Raw genomic sequence first — 23,605 nt, forward strand, 5'->3', positions numbered from 1 at the left:
GACGCAGCCTCTCATCAAGGGCCTTCGCCCTTGAAGCTGTTGAGGTTTTAGCCTTGTAAAAAGACGTCAAGTGTCCTGCTTCTTTTGGGGCAGGGACAAGGAGGGAGAGAACAGAGAGGAAAAAGCTCTATTAAAAAAAAAACCCCAAACCTGAAGCGGCATGGAAATGTTTAGCTTGCTGCTCTGCTCTTGGCGAGTGTCATAGAACAAGAGTTAAGCAGGACAAGCATTCAACTACTACGTTGGCTTCAGACCACGGCAGCGTTTTCATGCCCGACATCCACTGGTGCTGGCTGAGCCAGGCCAGACCTGGCGCCACCTCCCTCCCCAAAGCCCTGCCATGGGGCTTGCAGTGAGCCGGGCTCAGCTGCCACTGCCATTCTGCAGAGTGGGGCTTTGCAGCCCGGGGCCTGCAGGTACTCACGGAGGGGGGAGTTTGCAAAATGCACCTGAGGAAAGCGAACCTTGCAGTCATTAGGCTTGAATTCCCGCTGCCATCTGCAACTTCCATGAAAAAGCTTATGCGGTCTGCCAGATGAAAACGATGGAAACCCTGAATTGCCTCAGGCCAGCAGATGGTCCCGGGCAGAGAAACCCGGGCTTGGCACCAGTGCCCCTGTGCCAGCCTTCGCCCAGCCCTGCCATACACAGCCGGTGCCGTATGAATTTTCTCACAGCAAAAATCCACTGCCTGAAGCAGCCGATGGGGAGTGGGCCCGCTCCTGGCCGGCCAGCGAGGCCTTGCAGCCAAGAGGAGCTTCTAGGATGTTGTCAGGTGTATGATTTCTTAGAGAAATGGGTTTACAGCCTTCCCATCTGAAACACTTGGATTATTTTGGGGTTAATTATAAGTTACCTCAGTGTGTGCTTTAAAAAAAAAAAAACAGACCTACTCTGTCTTGCCAGGGGAGAATTTCTATGGTTGGGGGGGGGGAGGGATTTAGAGCTCAACGGTTTACAATCCCAGCAAGATAAGGCAGTATAACAGCCTTCACACTTTATGGTGCCAGCTTATGATGAGGTCAAAATGGCTTTGCATGAGGGTCAGTTTTACTCAAAGTTCCTGTTTGAGGAAGGGAAAAAACATCCCAATCTTCATAACTATTAGATTATAGAGGTTTGGGTTGTTTGTTTTCCCCCCCTAGCCCCAGTGGGTTTTCTGCTTGCAGTGTGACAACAAAATGAGTCCCAAACCGAGACAGTGTTTCTGCCGCAGGCCTCCAGCCGCATGGTGTCACGGCGCATCCTGTGCCTTTGCAGTGGCGAGCGAGGCACCATCACACTCATCCTCTCTGCAGCTCCTCTGCTATGGCTCAGAATGGCCTTAACAGCACCTCCCTAAGAAACTAAGCATAGCTTTGCAATGGCCTCCTAGGGAGGCTCACAAGCCTTGGCTTTGATGTCTGCACTAACCTGCCATAGAGAGCTGGGAAACCTGCCTCTGGGACCAGTGTATATTGCAAACATATGGAAAAACTTGGAAAGCAAACTGTTAGCAGGAAAAGGCAAGCTAGGAATTCTTCAGAGGGACAATAAATAAACATTTCACTGAATGAGTCACAAGTGCCTAGGTGATGTTGCTGGGTGGAGAAATCAGTCCCAGAAGAATTTTTTCACTGTGGCAGTGTTTCAGTGCCCTGGTACTCTCACACTAACTGCATCCCCATCAAAGATTTCAGGTGTGAAGCCCTCTTGCTAGGCTAGGCTTTTAGTTAGTATGCACACAGTGTTTGTTGCTGTGACTGACCCACTCTGCAGACTACTTCATGCCACTGCAATGCTAATTGTCAAGCAGGCTAGGATTCGTGTTCCCCTCATTTCAGCCTTGCCAGCAGAAAGAATAGAGTCCGATGGATGTAAAGTCTGCAATGCTGAGGCTTAGAGGCTGTTCAGAAGCTTTTCTGTGGATTTCGCAGCATCTTAATGGCTTTACATATAACCTTCAGAAATGTTCTTTGAGCCGCTGGAGCCCCAGCTACACCAGCCCCCGAGGCAGCATGAGTCGCAGGGTGAGGAGCCGAACTGTTATCTTTCTCATTACTCACCTAATTGCAATGCCTTCCATTGTCCTTGAAAATTAGGAGAAAATTATGTTTACAGTGTCTTCCTTGGCTCCCGTAGTGCCTCTTGCTGGGTATTGTGAGGTTTTCATCGAATATGGTTTAGGAGCAGGCAGCTTTCTCTTTAATAAAAACAGGGCCGTGAATCTTCCCGCAGCTGGCATGACTTCCTTCACAGTTGTGTCCCTGGGCATCCAGCTAAAGCACAGGGATGGGAGCGAGCTGGGCCACTCCGCATGGACAGGCATGGAAAGACAAGGTGGGTGAAACACTGCTACTCCTTCAGCCCCACTGGGCGCTCTTGTTTCAAGCGAGCTCCAAGGGGCCATGCTGAGTGGCACCGAGCATCCAATGGCACCAGTGTGGAAGAGCCTGCAGAGCACAGCCCGGCAAAGCGGGGCGGCTTGTGCGCTCCCCTCCTCTCTGCTCTACTGTAACTACAGTGAGCAATTTATCTTTTGACAAAATAAATACAGGAAAATATCAGGTTTTCTGCCATCTCCCTGGTTTCCTATCATTCAGAGAATGAAGCTGAGCAGGGATGAGAAAGGGGCAAGGACAGTCCCCGCTCCTTTTGAAGTGAGTGGCAAAGGTCCTCATTGCTGGAGGTGTGAGACTTCTTCTCCGCAGCAAGCCCTGAGTCCTGCACACTGCACCTATGTGTCTGGCTGCACTCGGGTCTCTGGGAGCTGGAAAAGGGAGCCTGGATGTGTGCCAGACTCACACAGATGCATATGTTTGGCTGCCAGTTGGTTGGCATGAAACCCGCAATCTGACGCAAAGTGTGGGTGCCAAACCTGTGCAGTAAGCGTCCACAGAAGAGACACATGTAAACATATATAAAAATGAATGCAGGTCTTTTTCCTAGACAAGCATCCATTGGGGATGGATCATTTTTGGCCATCTTAAAAGCTTTTCCCAGGTCAGTACTTGCCAGGGTTATTCCTGAAGGGAGAGTGGGTAGGACCTCCAAGCTACCTACTTGCTTTTGGAGGTTATGAAACTGGTCTTTGAGCAACGTAGAGCATTCGCGTGGTCACAGCCGGTACAGTGTTGCTCAATGGTTAAATAGCAGATGTCAGCCTCCAAAACTGCCAGATTGGCAACTATCAAGAATACTAACAGATATCATAAAACATAAAATCCACTCACAGATGGCCTTTTTCTAGAGCATCTAAACATTAATTTTGTGTTCATCTGAGAGACTGGGAGCTGATTTTTCTTGCTCCCCTCCCTCCACAGCAGCTTCCAGGCAGCTAGTGCTGCCAGCCAATTTTGGAGGGTGATGTCCTGGGGTCCCCAATGGTTTGCAGGCAGAGGTGGGAGAGGAATGAGCTTTAGCAACTGCTTTCCCTTCTTCTGGTTTTCCAGCAGCTGGGGAGCTTGTTCAGGACCCCATAAGGAGATGGGGCCTGGCAGGTTTCCACACTAAACCCTCTTCTGACTTTCAGTCTGGCAAGTTATTGGTTTTAAAGACAAGGTAAGACTTGGTCATGGCTAGGGCATTAGTTTACAAGAGGTGCCAACACTTGCAAGCAGGCCTCATAAGGACACCAGCATTTTGCCAGGTGCGAGCCCCTGCTCACACTCTGTGCCAAAAAAACCTTTACTGGAAGTCTTGCCCCAAACTGGATGTGTGGACAATCGAGGCCTGTAAGGCTTCAGAACTGACCAAGAGAGAACTGATTTTGTTTTCAGCTCATAGAGAGCTCTTCACCATCAGTTCTGCCTTAGACAAAGTCTAGGACTTGCACTAACCCATTTTTCTCTGTTTTTGTCACTGTAAGGCACTTCAGGCTCTTTAATACTGATGTGGCTGCGTGATAACAGCAATGAAGATAAATTACCTCAAAAATAGGCAATAAGCCTTTTAGCTCTTTAGAGCAAATCAGAGCTATTCTGAACAGCCCACAGACAAAAGAAATGGCTGTTTATCTTCATTTACAGCTACTGTGGAGAGGCACCAGCATGCAAATTCACTGGCCCAGGGGCAACAGCTGAGGTAGTGCTGGAGTCATAGGGTTTGCTGCTGGGAGAGGACGAAGGAGGAGAAACTCCCTCCTCCCCTCCAATACACCATCTCACTAAGTGCCAGCCTTTTCCTCTGTAGCCACCTCAGTATTTTTCATCTGAAAGAGCTGGTCATCGTAGATGACTGCATCCCCTGTCACTGTGACTGCTTTCTCTGCCACCAAGCTGGTAGAATTACGGTAGAGGTAGAAGTAAGGTACAAAGTAGAAGAAAGGACTATTTTAAGTGTTCACCAGGCTGTCAACCAAACATTTAGATAGCACACTAACATGTCTCGCCTAAAGTAGGAATCATCTGTCAGCATATGTTGTGTCTTAAAGGAGGTTTTAAATTGTTTCCTTTTTTCTCTTCCACACGAGAATCACAGACTCATAGAATCACAGAATCATTTAGGTTGGAAAAGACCTTTAAGATCATCAAGTCCAACCATTAACCTAACCCTGCCATCCCACTACTAAACCATGTCCCTACGCACCTCGTCTACCTGTCAAATAAGTAAGACTTGTTGTTTTCTTCCAATGGGAAGGGCACAGTGTCCTTATCAGGGCTTACCCAAGTGTCAATGGACATTTGAGATTTGCTCAGAGAGCTAATTCACATCTTGCCCTGCAGGTGAGGAGCTCTCAATTATCAACAGGGAACACCACAGATGTGAGCAAAAGGCAAACAGATACCATGCACACCACAGCAGAAATTCAAGGGTCACCTGCACCTGCCAGCATCGCCTCTCTGAGAGAGAAGCGTGTCTTGAGTAATGGACACAAACTCTTCTTATTACTCTGACATTGTGTTATTTACCTGCATGGTGGCCAAGGGAAATCTGACACAGTTGCCGGAGATGATAAAAAATTATAAACACATTTTTATCATTTGTTTGGTCTCAGATTTTTTCCCTTGCTCACAGATGCAGATGGAGCAATCCCTGCTAAAATGGGGAGGTATGTATACATAACTGCCTTATGTAAAAGCCTGACAAATTCAGGCCCTGTGACTGTGTTTTATTTCTGTTTCTGGACACCAGCAGAGGAGACATTAATGGTGTTATGCTTGGCTGCAATGTTTCTGTCATTGCTATCAAACCCTGCAATTCCTCATTGTGGTTTTCTGGTGCATTTGCTTCTCGGCAATGCTTGCTTGGTAGAACCCCTTCGGTTGTTTCATTTTCATGTTTGACCTTGCTCACTCCCGCTATTATAACAGCACATCCTCTTGTGGGTCAAAAGCACCATCTTCTCTGCCAATGCTCTCATCCAAAGTGAAATAGTCAGGAGAGGGAAGCAGATATATTGGTAAGATAAAAGTAAACATTTAATGCCACTATAGTTTGATTTTTTTTTCCAGACATCATATTTTTGACAATGTTTCACACCTCAGATACCACAAAAGGGATATTTTTTAGCCAGCAAACAATAAACTTTACAATTTTAATGGCAAAAGGCTCAATGCATTTTTTGACCAACTTGGAAATGGCTGTGACTTTCCACATTTTGAACCTGTCCTCATGCTGTTCTTTCTTTTCTTTTCCATAAAATTTAGTTGATAAAATATATATATATATATATATACTTCTGTTAGATCCATCCTCTTCTGGAATTACCCACTGGTGGGACCAGCATAAGTTCTGTATCCATCAGTTTGTCTCCTCCTTAGCCCTATTTTATGCCACTGTTATAATGAGAAAGAACATAGCCACGGACAGGGTGAAATGGATTTAGCAAACATACACTTCAATGCATAGCACTTAGATAAGCATTTCCAACCATGATGTGTAAATAAATTATAAAATACAAGCAACTCTATAAAACAAGAACATCCTGAGTTTACAAATAAATTATATCCTTCATACATAGAATATGATGTGTATGTTAGTAACCAGCAGTTTCAGCTATGGGAGGGGAAGAAGTAGAACTTAGAAAAGTTAGTATCTATGCATACATAAAACATATATGTATGTGTGCTATATGTAGTCACACACATACATATACAATATAGAGGGTGAATACATCCATATCTATAGAGTATAGAGAGTATGTAATATAGCTGAAACTGCCTCAAGCACCATTTTATTACCATTATTATAAAGTTTGCTCAATACTCAAGTAGGACCACTCAAAGTAAGATGGTTTGGGTTGTGTTTTATTTCCTGTCCAGGAGGATTTTGAAGGTGGTTTGAAATATTACAGATGAATGTTACTATTTCACTTTCAGCACCTCCATTCTTTGCAGAACCGTCCACACCCTTTGTGAGCTTCAAAACATTGCATAAGTGAGCATGAGTCTGCTGTCTGTGAAGCTGGTGGCAAGATCTATATGGACTTCAAAGGGGTTAGGATAAGGGCGCTACATTTTCAAGGGAAACTCATTTTTCTTTTTTTTTTTGGAAGGCTTGCTTGAGGAGAAAGAAGAAAAGATAAAGACAACAATAAAATGGTTTATTATTTCCAAAAGCAGGTATGGAAGGGCAGATAACCCTGGGATGAGCACACAATAAATGCAAGAGATAGAGATTATCAACTTTGCATTGACAAATCATTCACAGTTTTGTTTGCCATAGTGATTTGGAAACCTGGTTCAAATCTTGCAATAGCTAGCAACGGCCAGCCTCGCGGCTCCAAAAACTGCTGGGCGTCGCCAATGCAAAAGCCTATGGAGTATTAAGACAAAGACGGTGAGGACATCAGGATTAAGCAAGGCATGTCACCCATCAGTGGATTTGAGAAATAGCACCTGTCTGTATGGTCATCATCTCCTCCTATCAACATTTAGTGATACAAACGCTTTGATCTCCGCAGTGAGCTGGTGCATCCCTGATGCTGTGCAACCATCCCTCTCATACAAACCGGCATCGGAGGGGTGCCCAGCCTCTGTTTTATGAGAACGTCATTTGCTTCTGCAATGCAGAAGCTTCAAGTTACAATTTTAAAGCTATTAGGACTAGACAGAAAGCTTTATCTCATAGAGAGCTAAGAGCCCAGGCTTTCAATTTGTGTAACTATACCTCATACATATGCAGAAATTATTGTATTTAACAGCCGTGATGGTAAAATATCTTGCGTCAAATTCATGATACCCTGCAACATAGAGTAGTTCATTTGGAGTGATTTTACAGGCTTTAACATTTCAATGACAGCCTCTACGTGTGAACTGCAGCAACTTGGCTTTGTAGGCTGAAGAACACGGGGAAGAAAGGACCTTTAAAAGAAGCCTTTGAAAGTGTTTCAAGCATAAGTATTCCCTATAGTGTGGCATAAGTCAGCTTCATCCTGGTGAGTGCAAAGAGAGAGGCTTTATAGGTACTCCTTGGAGGAGGAGGGGGGAGTGATGGTGTTGCCATTTGTGAACAGCTATGCCACCTCCCCACAATAACGTGTGAGGGGACTGTCTCTTTCAGGCTGTGTACATATACATTTGTCTGTATGTATATATGCTTTATCTTTACAATTATTTTTAGCTCAGAAAAAAAGGTGCAACAAAATCACAAACATAATGTAAAAGGCAATGTTTGTAAGAGAGTCTACATCCTTCAGCTGTCATAAAATTTGAATTCCATGCCACAGGTAATAGTCACTATTTTAAGACAAACCATATTATTGATAAAGAAAAGAAAAAAAAATAAAAAATAAACACTTGATGAGGGACGGAGTCTGTCCTGTGAGCAAGCTTGGGACTTGATGTGCATTACTCCCAGCATCACTCCCAGCATCACTCCCAGCTTTCTGCTTCTATAATTGCCATGTTCAGAGATGAAAGAAAAAAAATACCGGTGTGTACCTTTCATCCTTTTCTGTACGTTATCTGCAGCTCTCACTTAGCTTGCTTCATGTTGGAGGATCACGCCATTGCTCTTTACCAGTTACTGTTTTATGTAGCTGCAAGTTTCACAAGTTACATTGCATGGCAGTGGGAGTCTTCCAAGGCTGGATGGAAGCAGGCAGACGTTCAGTGATAGCCCTGTGCATGGCCCTTAGGCAAAACAAGGGGGTATCAAATCGGTAAGAGGAGCATATTCTTCAACTATAGAACGAGCAGCAGAGTAAATACCCAAAGAAATGGCAGGTGGATGAATTTTCCTTTTCCACGCAACTGGCCGTACTCTGCTATAACTCTGCTGATGCTTATGGCAGCTGACCCTCTGCTAAACCAGTGCCGGTGAGATGAGAACAGGCCCAATAAAGAGCTAAGAAAGGGGAGCCTGGGTATCAGTTTGCTTCCTTACCTTTCTGTGAAATAATACTTCGGATTGCTTAGATCCCAATGGATTGACAAGAAATCGTTCTGAGGCAAATGCAAGGCATGCATGGTAGGAGAAAAGACATGTGTTGCTAAGACAAGCGCACAAGGAATTAGGAATCTCCTACACTCTCTAGGGTAGGGAGTGACCCAGCGCCCAGAGTTGGCAGGTCTGCGACCCATGGCGTTCTGCCTGCTGCGAGAGCTCAGGCAGACCAGTGGGATGTCCGAATCCAGATTGCAGCCAAACTCTTCAGTCTAAGGTTTCACTTGAATTTGTGGCTATACAGCAAGTTCTGTCCCTTGTATAAATGAGGTTCACATATGCCAAGATGAGCGGTTCCTGGAATGAGGCCCCAGGTGCCCCATGTGCCCACGCCTGAGCACAGGGGTGGGCACGCCGACCAGTGGCTGGTGCTCTGACATGAAGAGCTGTGATCCCCTGATACACATGCAGACAAAGAATTAACCTTCAAACCTAATTGCGTTACCTTTGCTGTTTCCTACTAAAGCTGGCCCAGGGAAATAAGATTAATTTCTGAATATGCGAACAATTAAGCAGTCTATTCACGTTACTTTTGTGTATTTGGGGCAACTTGATGGCTTTAAAACAATCAGGATAAAACCAGCATTACGTTGGCAATTGCTTAACGAATGAGGCTTCTGGATGACTTGCAGAAATGTATGGGTCTTCTGTAAAGTGCTGGCTATTGTAGACTACAATCAATTTAATAATAAGGTCCTGATATTTTTAATTATCTGGTTTGCAGATATTTGAAGTATGATAATATACATTCTGAAGTAAAAAGCTATTTTCAATGAGAAAACATTTCACAGGTGTCAAATCTTCACAAATTTTCATTCCCTTTTATGTATTAAGCCACCACAATTCCCCAAAATACAGTGGCAAATTCTGAAATGCACTGACAAAAAGTCAAAAAAGAGAAGATGAGTATAGATTTTAGGATATGAATACTAGTGTATGATGGGACTGTTAATGGCCACTCTATTTAAGTCCTCAGAAATAAAATATTTGTAAGGACTGTGATTCTGCTCAGTTAGTATTTTCAGCATGCCAAATTCATCCTTGGCATAATCCATTTGGTTTCAGGAATCAATTCTGGTCCATCATGATAAACAGGGCAAACACATGCTCTTACTTTTTAAAATAATGGCTAGATAGACACACTTTCTGCTATGCATCCTAATCTGCAGGACTGCCAAATCTAGAGACAATGAATAATTGAGCTAATGATGCTAGGGAATATTACACGTAATAGATATTTTACAATAGCTTTGAAATGTGTCCACTTGATTTACAGAAACATCACCACTTCTGGATAAGTCCCGGACTATGTGAGGGGGCATCTCTTGACAATAATGCATCCCGCACATACGCCATTTGCTAGTATTTCACTTTCTTTCTAGCAAGTGTCTGTTTACTTTTGCTGTACCGCTTGCCATTTACCATCTCACCACAGGTCCCCAGGGAGCCCAACATGCCCATTTTGGGCTGCTTGTTTTCATCAGAGGAAGGGCAATGCCTCCCAATTAGCCCAATGACCACCTTCCAGCAAACAGAAAATTCCAGAAATGCTTAAGCTTAAAGAAGGCAGCACTTAATCTCATGTGCACAGTTAGGGAGGGTCTTCCTTGAATATGAGGACATGGCTTGGGAGACAGGCACAGCACAGCATCACAGATGACAGCAGTACAGGTCTCCCTGGGGAGGCAGGAGAGTGAGAGATGGGTGGCAGCCGGCTGTGAAAGTCTCTCCTGTGTGTGTGCGGCCTGGCAACGTGCACCTGGGGCTCCATGGGACTAAGCCCATAAAGAAAGATGCACTCCATATCCCAAGGGCACTAGGCCCTCATCCAGCACAAAACTGCAGGGGCAATTCCCATGGCTCTGTGGAGCTGCACTGAATTCATGAGGCTCTGTGGAGAAGAGATGGTCTCAACAGGACAAATATGTAACAAGTGCTATTGAAATCATTACAAAGAGAAACAAAGCTAGGGAAATTGCATCGTTTGGGTTTTTTTTTTTTCCCAGAAGTTTCTTTTTTTTGCCTTGAGAGAGAAGGGGAGAGAGATCAGACCTATGTCTTTAATACTTACTTGGAATATGAGTTTTGTCATAGGAAAATGCTGTGGAATAGGCTAGAAAGCAACTTTCATATAGAACCTTTTTTCCCTCCAAATAATCCTAAAGAATGTAAGGAGGATATTCTACAAAATCCAGTGACAAGAATGAATAAGAACTGTTATTACAAGTTGTAGAGTATTAAAATAAAATAAAACTATATAAATGATATTCCTAACTTTTTTTTTAAAGCTTTTTTTTTTTTTTTTCAGGTAACCCCTAGGAAATCTATCGGTATTTCTGTAGGGTTTTTTTTCCATTGGGACATGCTGCTTGGGATATTGTAAGATGGCATTACTATAATGGTGCTGGTAAAAGAAGAGTTGCATTTAAGTACAACAGTAAATTGATGCATATTGAGTATATGTGCTCTTATTTTCTTACAAGTAAGAGGAGGGTAGCACAAGTGTATGTGAGAGAGGAATTTCTGTGAATGGGCTTATTTCAATGTAAAAGAAGAAGAAACCTAATCCAACAAAATAATTCTTTATGCTCATATATAATTAAAATGCAGATTTCGCACATTTCTTTAAGAAACACAAAGGATGTTCCTTCCCACATACTGTTTTGTAGATAAAGACACAAACAAATAGAACATTTGGATGTGCATTGAGGCACAGACCCTCGTCCTTTTGATGTGAACGTGAATTTTGCCAGGGCTTCAATATTGGAGCATTGATAAGGAAAATGCCATGGCCAACATGCCTGAAGTGCTATATCCCCTCACTCGCAGCTCCCGTTTATTTCCAGACTAGCTGAGCTGAACAGAGCCTGCACTTCTCAGGTATGTAAGTGACTATGGACAGACTGGGCCACAGACCAAAACCTGCCAAAACATGTTTTGCAGTGGTATATATCAAACAGGGGTGAAGTTAAATTTTATGTCATAGTCTCAAGAAGGAAAGACAGAATAAATCACTCATTTTTGGACTGATAAGCATGGGAGCCCTCAGCCTAAAGAGTAATTTTCCAGAAAGTTATTAGCACCAGAAAAAGGGGTTAGGATAAAAGTGCTTCCTCATCCATAACCCTAACCAGTACATATCTAAAAATACATGAAAAAGAAAACAAGCTATGGGGGTTGGATCAAGTGGGAAAGATATTTACTTCATGGTAATGTCACCTCTCCTCTCTCATACATTGCAGAACCTACAGGCTGGGAAAATTACTGCGTCCTCCAGCACATGAGACAGTACAGAAGAACATACAAGCAAACCTCACTCACTGCTAGAAATATTTTGTGTGTCATCTGGAAAAGTTGAATTTCTCTTTGAGTGGCCTTACTCTGATAACAAGAAAAGACAGTTAACATTTATTCATATGCTGTACTGATTAGGAAATATCTCTACAAACACAAGTTACTTAGAAACAGCAAGTCTGAAATAGGAGAAAACACCAAGAGAAAAACAAGCTGTAAATACATTTCAAAAGTGTGTTTGTTTTTTTCCTTTTTCTTTTCTTGACTAGCACCATCTGTACACAATAAAGTATGAACATAAATGTTTGGATAATAAAGATTTGCAAGGCACTTAAACAGTTTTTCTGGATAGGTTTTCTTTTAATGAACCTCTCAATGGAAGTCATACAACCACCTTTCCTCCTCCCTCGGCTAACGCAGGGAAAGAAGTGTATTCTGCCAGCAGTTCTTATTTACAGACATGTCCTTAAAGGTTCCTCAAAGTGCTCTTTTGGGCTAAGAGAATTAACAACCTTATATCTCCATTTTTCATGCTCGTCCTGTTTTTTTTTTTTTAATACTACTCTTCTGTATAATAAAGCAAATCTCTCATACACACAGTTGAGACTTGACTCCAACCTTCATCCTCATTCTGTTGTCTTTGGGATGCTATTCAGAGGGGAAAAGGAGGATGGCAGAGATGTGCATTGAAATTCTTTTGAGGTTCATTCTTTATCGGCGTCTAGAGGTGATGTCAAAACAGGTGATCATCATGAGATGAGCCTTGCAGAAGTTGACACGGTTTTCCAAACGCTCAGTCACACATTCCAGGGCCTCCAGGTATTCCAGAGAATCCAGCTCAAATACCTGCTCCAGATCAACTATGGGAAAGAAAATACACAGATAGGAAAAAGCAGACAAAACCCAGTGCTGGTTGGTGGGAGAGACAGGGCTAATTCAAGTCTTTAAAGACATCAGTACTGTATACTACATTATCTCTGGCTTGCCATTGTCATCAAGAGTTGCCTTTTCTTTTTAATGGCTATTGACATGGCACAGAATCTTGCTGATAGTGAATAATATTGTTAAGATTGCATTGGATGCCTTCTTGAGTGATATGCTCTGCCATCCTCTCCAGAACTGCAGATACCTTTTGCCACACTCCAACACCTTTCCCCAAAAAAAGCCACCAGAACTATTCTTCCAGCAACCATATGGCTCACAGCAAAGAAACTGGCTGGCACAAAGCACCTGTAGGTTTCAGGTTAACCTTCACGCCCATAAGGAACACACAGGTTGAACGTGATGGGGAAATTCAGCAACAAGGTGTAAAACAGGCCAAGTTAAATCTGTTCACAATGATTTTGATTGTTTGCATTCAGGGTCTGCTTCAGCACCATGCATAAGCAAATTCTGAATGCTGAGCACATACTTAAAGTCATCCCTATTCAGGGCATGTATGTGAGATGTACTGACTCTCCCACGCATTCTGCTGACCAAAAAGAGATTTAAATAGGTGCTCTGCCCCGGGAGGACAAGTCCTTTGCTGAATTCAGAACTCGGAGTTAGAAAGCAACCTCCAACCTCCTTGCTCCTCACACCTCTCCCTATTCCATGTGATTCTCACCAGACCACTCGAGAGTGGCAAGGGCAGTCATACACATCAAGCACTCCACCATAGGTCCCCACTTGCTGCCAGAGACCAGCTGGCAGCGGCTTCCATGGAAGCCGAGTGTGAGAGACGCTGTCTGAGCCAGCACTTCCCATCTTATCTGGTCCCTGAGGTTTGTGCTGTCCTTGCGGCTTTCCGTGTTATCACACTGGAATCAGAAGCAAAGGCATCACACAGTAAGTGGATAGCAATGTATGGCAAATTCCCTGCTCCCTTTAAATCTGTCCTTTTACCTCTTTTCCTTAATAGCATTCCTGAAACATACACCGTGGTTGTTTTGCAGGATGTACCAATCTAGTCTTAACTTATGGCAGCTGTCAAAGGACGCGTTAGGATGCTTTAAGAGAAAACACCAGCTGACGTCCTTTTGCCACCTGCAATTATCCTGAATAAATTGAAACTTGGGTTTTTTTCTAGAACTCTTTGACTTGTCTGATTGATGAAACTAAAAACTGCTGTACAGTTACTGCAATACTCTTTATCTTTTTTTCTTTGAGGTGCTGAGGTCCTTCTTCATTTGAATGTGAGTGCCCTTTAAGGTCTCTGAACTTTACACATCTGTAGTTATAAAAAATGGGCCAAATCCACTTTTCATGTAAGCCCACTGGTGCCAAGGGACAAGTTTGCTCCACAGTGTTATTTTGTGGTAGAAGAGTAGATTTATAATATTGCTTATATGTCTGAGTGATCTGAGGCCAAAAAAAAAAAAAAAAATCTAATTTTCGGGAGCTGTGGACTGAAACACATGAACGTTAATCTACCAACGGCAATATTCACCACTACAATGCAGTACCATTTCAACATTCAGCTCTCAGGCAAAAAGGATTGTTCAGTTCTACTGTCAACATTTAATAAGAATTATAGGGACTAGTTCTAGAAATACAGTCAATCTAAAACTTGCCCTTAGGTCATATGTCAGTTCATTTTAGTTTACAAACACAGTAACTCACATCTCATTCTTAGCAACCATTTCTGCTCTCCTCCATCCCCGCACCACGAAATAAGCCAAAGGACACCTATGAGTCCAGGCAGTAAAATGACATGCTTACATTCACTGAGCCATTTATTAGGATCCAGCATCAGGTACTGCTTGGTCACCTCCAGTTCTCTCATTAACCACTCGTACTTGGCCTTGACCTCAGCAATTCTCTGCTGGCGATGCTCCAGGATTTTCAGCTTAGCATTGAAACATATCACCTCCTGTCAACCAGGAAAAAGGAACAGGGAAGGAATAGGTGAAGAGGAGAAGAAATACCCAGATCCATTCAGTCAAACGATCTCTCAATCAATAATACTGACAATGGGCCATTTACTCTGGAAGCATATGAATCATTGCATGAAATCATCTATCATCAGTTTTATCTTTATTGCTTTTGTTTGGTTTTGATGTTTTCCATCAGTGAGTTTCAGGGACTTTGCAATGAGAGTTAATAATAAACCATAATAACTAATAACAGGCAGCATCTTGAAATCAGATTAACCGTAGCAAAACTTCTCTGATTATTGTCACCAGAAGTTTGGCTAAGAAAATCTAAGCTCCTGGGAGAAGGAAATCCATTGCTTGCTGTATTAAAATCCTAAATACATCTCTCTGCTTGGCACAGAAGAAATGCAGTAGTCATATAAAATAAGAGAACTGGTAGCAATATCAAATTTAAAACATCCTTAAACAAAGGGAATACGTTATGAAAAGCTCTAGCAATTCACAGTCATTAATAAAGATGATATATTTTCTGTAAAGATATGAACAGATACGAACAGTAACAGAACAGGGTGCAGTGCTGTCTGGAGACACCCAGCCTGGCCTCACATGACTTCTGAGGGGTGGCAGCCATCAAGACGTGCAGTGAGTGAGCCCATGGTGAGGGCTGTGCTACTCTTGCTAGCGTGGGAGCATTCCCAATACAAGAAATATCCTCCTCCAAGCCTGTGTGAAGGTCCCAACCCTACTCTAGCTTCTGCTCTGCAGACAAATCTGCTGTGTTTAAACCCCACCCCAATAAGTGATGGTTTTCTCCATACAAAATCATATCAGACAACATCACATACAGCCTAAATAAGTGACAGTGCCTTAAAATAATAATGAAGTCTATATCAACAGTTACTCTAAAATTGGTGCTATTCCACCAACTTCAGATATCCTTCCCAATCATACCTCTCAAGAGCTGACCTTTACAATTCCCTGATCTTTTTATAAATTTGGAGGCCTGAGGTTGGCAGGAACAACTTTGTTAGAGAGAAGACATTAGCTATCCTGAAAACAATACCATCAAAGCACTTGAAGCACCATTGCTGCCTTGAAAGAGAGCTGTGACTAGATGCTGGAGCACAGGAACTATCAGGATTGTAAGCAAGGGGCAAAATCACAAGGTACCAATGTCCATTAGCTGCTATGGAAGAAGGCATAAATTGAATCATAACTGCTCTTAAATGAGGTAATATTTTTTGCATTTCTGACTGCACAATCTGAATTCCCCCTCTTGGGGGGGATTACATGGATTGTACTCACCTTGCTGTCCCCACCTCGTCGCCGCTGGAGCCTCTCCACATCATCTATCTCATAGACTTTGATCTCAAAGGGCTCCCCCAGCCCCCTCTGTCCACTTCGCAGGGGCCCATCCACCCAGCGGACCCCAGGGCTGCTGGCAGGCTTCCTTGCTGGGGAAGCAGTATCAAGTGATAAAGCTGGAATAAGCCTCCGTCTCTGTGAACCTGCAAATGCAGAAATTGCCATTTCATGTTAGCACAGTTATTGCTTCTCCTTTCCACTCCATCTCCAGAGATGTCTACAAACTATATATATCCAGCCTTCTTACACACAGAAGAAAATGAAGTAAAAACCCGGGGAGGCCATGGAAGTTAGTGTGAACTGCAGCTGCAATGTGCTGTACCCACTCACCATGAGCCAGCTCCTCATATGTTCTTTGGTGCCTGACTCCAGGATTTGATCCTCAGAGGGCATGTCTACCCTAAAGTTTCCAGAGCTTGTGCCTACTTCCCTTTGCTCACGTCTCAGTGCGTACAGGTATGTCAGTGAAGGGCCAGAGCAGCAGGTTGGAACTGGTCTAGCTTTGCCTTCCTATCTCTTTACTGGTGCTGGCTCTTACAGCCTAAGGACAAGCATTAGCCAGCCTCTGCACAGGGCTCCAGGGAAGGTGTGGGTTTGGGGTTTTGTCATCACAGCACAAAAAGCACTTTGATACCCAAGTTCTTTTACTGTGCTGGAGTTGAGTGCCAGTATACCACCACCTAGCCTTTTGCGTAATAGCACTGTAGGCTGGCTAGAGCAGTAAAATACCTTCAGTAAGGACACCCAAGCTTGGTCATTGCCACCAGAGTTGCATTAGTCTTTTGTCTGTTCAGTAGAATATTCTTCTAGAACACTTCTCAGTTATGCACTTACTGTGGCACTGGTCAGGGGCAAGAAAGCAGCAAGAGTGATGGCTGGCAGAAAGGCTGGTCACTGTGTCTGCTGCAATACCAGCGCTCATGCACACCAGCACAGTGGATGGGAGCACTGTAATAGCTGAAAAGGTATCATGGTTGATAAAGCCTATGCCATATGGAAAGCATCTGCCATGTGAGTTGCCAAGTCAGGGCCTGAGGTAAAGCAAGGGAGAAAAAGTACGTCACTGGCCTGATGGCAGTGGTAAGGAAGTTGAGCATATGGTTTGTTGGGAGAAAGAACAGACACACATGAAAAAGAAAAAAACCATTACATTTCCTTGCTTGGTTTAGTACAATCAGAGCAATGGCTGTCTTTTAAAAAAAAAATAAATTTGTAGCTGACAACTCCTGCAGGGTCTCCCCTAGGAGACAGCAAGAATAGAAGGGATGGGAGAAACCAAAAACAAAAGCCAGAGCCAGCAAGTTCGAATGAAACTATTAATTGACTCTCTTGGCTGTGAGAACAAAACTGATGCCAGCAGGGAAAGGATGCGGAATGATCATGCAGATTTTATTTTAAAAACAAGATAAAATCATTTAGAGGAATCTCCAGCACTATGTTTATTGAAACTTGAATGTAAATAGCTTCAACATGTCTGCCAACTTGGTGTTTCAATGAAAGCTAAAAACCCAAAAATATCTATTGATTGCCTCGTTTTTTGATTTGCAAGTAACAAAGCATTATCTAGTTTCATTCATGGCAGTCTGTTTCTCTGCTGACTTTGCAAACTATCACATCTTACCCCATTCATTTCTGAGTGCAGCAGTCTGTGCTAGAAACCAGCAGTTAGTAGTAACCAGTAATTAACCTGTAAATCCTAGCTCTAAAAGGGATGAGAACAGTCTGTCTTGCTGTCGAGCTGGAAAGCCTAGTCTACAAACCTTTTGATAGAATCATAGAATCACTTTAGTTGGAAAAGACCTTTAAGATCATCGAGTCCAACCTTTAACCTAACCCTGCCATCCCACCACTAAACCATGTCCCTATGCACCTCATCTATCCTTCTTTTCAATACCTCCAGGGATGAGGACTCTACCACCTCCCTGGGCAGCCCATTCCAGAGTCTGACAACCCTTTTGGCGAAGAAGTTTTTCCTAATGTCTAGCCTAAACCTGCCCAACTCTATGCAAGAAAAGGAGAGCACAGCCAAGCGGGATTAACAGGGCCCCTTTTTTACCAAATGGCCTGAGATCTGGACTGCCCATCCTGTGACACCGATCATACTTGTGTTACTACTCAAACTGCAGCCCAGCAAAGGAGCCCATGCTAGAACAAGTGAAGCCTTACAAATACCAGCAAGTAGGAGTTATTTTAGACCTCTGTACCAGCGACTGGAAGTTATTATCAGCATTCACTTGCCTAAAATGCATTTCAGTTAAGCTCTATATTAAAATTCCTGATCAAGAGAAGATCAGATCTTGAAGAAAGGAAAAGCAAGACCTGACCCATTACCATAGCTAAAAGGTGACAATGAGAGAGACACAGTTTGGGAAGACCCTAACAAACTGCCATGCTAAGAGTGACTCTTGTCAGCGATACTAGAGAAAGGCAAGAAAATGGTGAGAACAGAACCTGAGGGGAAGTGAGACAGGGTGGTGGACTATTAAATTTGGTTATATGCAGGGAGACATCCTGCAACGGGCTCAGCCCCTACTGGGAAACGAGCCTTCTACTTGCCTAGATGTGAAGGGCATTGAGTACATCCCTAGTGTCACTCAAGACCAAGAGGATTTAGGCATTTAATACTTCTAAAACACTTTTTAGGCTTTTGGCCATGGTGCCTCACAGGAGCAGTCTTTCAAATTTTGTCTGAGTGTAAAAGCAATCTCCTTCCTACCTCTGCTGCTCATCAACTTTTAGAGCCAGCAACACTTAGAAGCATCAGATCTGACCTCCCATGCAATGCAGCCATGTGCTGCTAATTCTTTCTCATTTGTGCCCTGCATTGACAGTCACATCTCCTTTCATGCCATGCCTATGGACTAGCTCTAGCACTTCAACGAAGCAGCTGAGCAGACTGGAAATTCCTTCTGTCCAGCTCTCCCATGCATGGCTGAACAATGACTAAGGTAGTGTCTTTTCTGTGATGTTTGATTTTCTTCCTTTTTTCTTCCCTCTTTCTTTTTTCCCCACTGTGGCTGTTAACAACACCTTCTTGTATAACTCTTGTGTAACCATCCCCACTGGAAAAACTGCATCTCCAACCAAAACCAAAGTCAAGGTCTGAGACACTCTGGGAATGCAGATGGATGGCTCAGATTCACCTTGCCACGAGAGTAGCGCCGGGCTCTTTTTTGGAGCAAAGCAAAACAGATGTTACCACCGTATGAATTACAGAGTTGATAGCAAATGGTTTTGCATTAAGTTCCCATTCATATCCATTTGGCTCAACGAGAAACAGAAGCCTGTGGTCTAGAAGGAGGGCTCCAACTGGAGGCTCCTGCTAACAGCGCTTACCCCTTGGTGGAGAGGCAGCGGAGCCTGCAGTAGCAGCAGGAGACATGCTAACATGAGCTCATTATGCTTTTCTAGCCAGAGCTCACGCCTGGATAGCCGGTGGGTTATCTCAACAAAGGGAGGCTGCCGGCTCTCGGTGTACCGGGGCAATGCGGGAGGGCAGAGCCGCCTGAGGTGGGCAGACTTGCCGCTGTCTGCCCAGGGGCTCCTCTGGAACTCAGGGGCTGCCCATGCAGGTCTCCCTGCCCCATCGCAGAGGGCACGTCTGCATGCGAGGCAGAGAAGAAAGAGAAAAAGGGATGTCTTTTTATCTGAGCGTTGAACGCTGACTCAGGATGATACATCTGAGGTTTAGAGCGCTCTGTGGAGAAATGAAACAAATGATCTCCTGCATCTTTACGGTGAGGCAAAACCGAATCTAGTTTATTCTAAACCTGCACTGATTAATAGGCTGTTTATCAGTCCAGGTACAGAAAATAATGGGTGTCTTTTGACAGAAGATTCCTGCCACTGACCTCTCCATTTAGCCTCAGTTTTTTTCTGATTTCACCTAAATTGGGATCAGTACGGAGATACAGCCAAAGCAGAGCTTCAGGGTGAGTGTCACAAAGCAGCTGACAGCTTGCTCACCCATATCAACATTGAGACAAAACAATTAAATTTTTAAAATGAATACAGTTTTCCATTTACATAGCAAATACCTATTTGAAGTCCCAAATTTATCAGTAGCGCTTGATGGGATTAGGATCTCATAAATTTTGACCATAGTAATAAATAAAATGCTTTGTAGGAATTACAGTGCACCGCTCCTCTACTTCCCCCCTCACATCTTCCGAAGGCAGCAGGCAGCCCAGGAGCTCAGCGGGAGCAGCTCTCGGCAGGGGGCCCCCGGCCCTCGCCCACCCGCCCGGGCAAAAAGCCAGGCCCCTCCTGTCTCTGCCCCATCGGCTGCGACTGGGGGAGCGTGCATCCTGCCCAGCACCTCAGCAAACCTGCTGACCCTCCTGCCATGTAAACAGGATCCATTCTTCCATTGAAAAAAGAAATTTATACCAAAAATTGATCTGAAAGAAATCTTGTAAGCTGAACCCAGGACAGAATAGCGACACTTTCATTTATGACCATATGGCATGTAAAGCAACATACCGTTTGCTAAATGTCTTGGAGGATATGTTTTTCACTCAGTTTGAATTTATCCACACTCAGAATAACCCCTCTTGAGCCCAGTCTGAGTGAATAACCAGACTATGAAATAACCCTGAAAATGCACAGAATACAGGATTTGCTTTCACAACAGATCTGTTGCTCTACCTTGAGCTATAGGTTAAGGTTTGGACAGATTAAAATTAAGATAAAGGGAGTAACACAGCAGTGAAGGTGTGCAGTGTGAAAACAGATCTGACTGAAGAGTGGCACTGAAGCTACAGCATATTTCAGCAAAGATAAGCCCAGAGAAGCCTTAAGGTATTAAAGGCACAGACCAAGCTAGCTAGGTATGTAAGGGTAACTTTAAGGATAAGAAGATTCATTGACCTCAGCAAAATTGCCCAACTGCATAACGATGTGTGCTCATAAAAGTATGTGTTGACCAGGACAGAAACCCTAAGAAGTCTAGTTTTGCTTAAGTGGTGTATATTTTGGAGCGTTCCCCTTAGACTGCATCTTTTCTGTGAAAAAAGCAAAGGCAAAAAGTATAAATGCAAAATCTTCGTGAAAAGCAGCATGATGCATGTCTTTTCAAAGCAGGATACACCTGAATGGGATGCAACACAACTGCTGTCCTAGAAATTTCAAGGTGTTTCTAACAGAAAATGAAACTGTAACTTGAGATATCATAATTTTGGAAGTTTATAGGGTGTGCTCAAAGGCAGGATATGGAGCCAAAGCTATTTCCATTGCACTTTATGTTACAGGAGGCTAAAATTGCCTTTCTGTACAGAACCTGTTGTTCTGCATTTTGTTTTTTCTCACTGGATAGTCCATTCAAACTCAAGACAGTTACAAAAAGCAATCCTGGCTAAATAGAGCAGTACCCCTAAGCTCCCAGCATTCCTTCTGTGGCTTTATTTCCAAGAAATATCATGCTTCCACTAGCAATAGCATCAACCTCAAATGTAGCATCAAGCTGCTTACTAGCAAAGATTATCTGTCCTGTTCCCCCTGCTGCTCCTCACTGTCTGACACTGGGGTTCCTGCTTTGTTTGAGTTGAAAACACAATGCTGACTTCACCTCTCTTTCCCATTTCCTAATGGGATCTGCCCTCATGGGCAATTGTCCATGACTGAACCAACTCCTTTGACCTCCTTTCTCCTAGTGTATTCTATAGTGCACTTTCCGCAGCACAGAGCACATAGCTACTCACTCCTCAGATTTTCATACAGTTTGCACATTTCACCTCCTGATTACTGAAGACATTGCCAATGCTTTCAAGTGCAAGACCCTCTGATGGTGTGGAGACTTCACCACAAGTATTTAGGGTGCCCATCTTGAGGTCAGTCCTCCAGACACCAAAGAATTCAGGCATTTATTGCCAGAAAATCTAAACAGCATTCACGTATCCTGGCAACTCAGGTTACATAGGAAGGACCATGTTGCACCTGAACACCTGGAATAAGAAACACTGACAGGATCCATCATTCAGAAGAAAATCTTCTATGTCCACCTCACTGTAAAATAATTCAAGCTGTATTCTGTGCTGACTTATATGCAATCCTGCTGTGGTGAATCAATAAGAAGTACAAGGACACTTGAGGCTAGAAATCACTGCTTGCTGTACATAGGAATAAAACAACCGTTGTTTATAATCTTCCATCCATACCTATACTAGGTATGTTGCTTCTTTACTGGTATAAGGAACATGCTGAGGTACAGCCTACTCCTAATTTTTTTCTACCCACACAGTTCATTTCTTAACCTTGCTTCCTGAATTACTGTCTTGCTTTAAAAGGAGCTTTCTCAGGGTAGTTTAGAGCTGGTGAATGAGCCCTCCTGAAACCAGATCAGGAAGCAGCTCTCCTACAGCATGGCAGGTCGACAAGTAATGTAGGAGATGCTCCAGGGAAGATGCACGTCACGGGGGGGGGTGAGTTTTCAGCGCCTCATGATCCCTGGCAAAAAATGAGCAGAGTCTCTTCTAAATTACCTCACTTTGGGCTGGATTTTGGTTTAACAGGTATTTGCAGGCATTGCGGCATTATTTAAGGAGCTGGTTATTGTTACCACTGTACTGCATTAAATAGCTGCACCAGTCGCCTGGGCAGCAAAGGCAGAGGCTGGAGGGGGAAGGGGCTCTGCAGCCAGAGCATTAGCTCCCGACAGGACAGTGGTGGAGGCATTCCGGTGAGCTAATTCTGTGGCAATGTCAGGAGCAGGTTTTATTTACATCCAGCCTAATGGTGTGCGACTCAGTCATGCATGTTACATGGAGCCTTCACCGTGCACAATAGCCTGCTGCCATTTCCTCTATTAAATCATTCCTATGTTCATGTGGCTGAAAGCTCAGTGCTGGCATGCAGTAGTCAAGCGTGTAAAAAATGATTACTCTGATCCCTTTCAACACAGATTTGCTGCATGAAATGGCCTAGCTTTGACCTGGGAAAATCAATGCTGTTGTTTTAATGAACAAAAAAAAATTGGAGCTGAAACCCGCACTTCTCCTCCCTCTGCTCCCCCCAGGGCTGTCCAGCCAGCAGTCACATGCGTAAAGTGGTCACCTGCATGCAAACAGCTTTTTGCTGTATAATTATAAACATCCTTTGTCATGGTAAGGGTATAATGCAGGATATCAATTAGCTACCGTCACTTGTAAGCAAGTTAAAGTAGAAACGCTGGAGATGCCCTAAGGTTTTATGATACAAAGGGCAATTTTCAGGTCCCCACACTGTGCCTTAGGCAGTCTAAACATGAACCAAATTCCTTTTCACTTGGATTCAACAAGAAAAGCTCAGACTCTGTCGGTGTTTTGTTTCATCATTATCATTTTGGCCATGTTTCAAAACATGATGCTTTGCAATATTGGTTGGAGATGGACTTTCATAATTTATAGCCTGCAGATTCAGCCTCTGGCTTTTTCTGCTGCTTTCACAGGCAGGGCTCAGTGCTTCCAGAGAGTGAATTTGTTTGAATATGAAGTTTTCAAGGCTTTCCAGGAACCTCTAAATCTCCATCTTTAAAACCATCCCACCAGCAAAACCCAGAGCACACAAGTAAAAGAGAAAAAGGGACTCTAATTGTAGATAATTATTGTCATGTCTTAACAGTCTATCTTTTTATTAAAGTGTTTAAAATCATGTAGCAATTTGCTCTGCTTTGGTGGTGAAACTTAGTACTGAGAAAGAGCCGCAAGGAGTCGTGAAACTTTACTGCAAAAGCCATAAAATGCTGCAGC

The 23,605-nt window shown here is 43.5% G+C and overlaps 1 protein-coding gene across 1 annotated transcript in view; it reads right to left on the reverse strand.

The window, feature by feature from the left end:
* Positions 1-12,372: 12,372 nt before the first annotated feature.
* KIF26B (kinesin family member 26B) overlaps positions 12,373-23,605 on the reverse strand; it is a 209,290-nt gene continuing 198,057 nt past the window's right edge. The window contains exons 12-14 of the mRNA XM_009644711.2: positions 15,822-16,024; positions 14,362-14,512; positions 12,373-12,521 (exon numbers count right to left, since the gene is read on the reverse strand). Of these exons, the coding sequence (XP_009643006.1) occupies positions 12,373-12,521; positions 14,362-14,512; positions 15,822-16,024 (503 nt within the window). The remainder of the gene's footprint in view (positions 12,522-14,361; positions 14,513-15,821; positions 16,025-23,605) is intronic.

Source organism: Egretta garzetta, unplaced genomic scaffold (genome assembly GCF_000687185.1).
Source record: "Egretta garzetta isolate BGI_Z169 unplaced genomic scaffold, ASM68718v1 scaffold248, whole genome shotgun sequence".
NCBI classification, from domain to species: domain Eukaryota; kingdom Metazoa; phylum Chordata; class Aves; order Pelecaniformes; family Ardeidae; genus Egretta; species Egretta garzetta.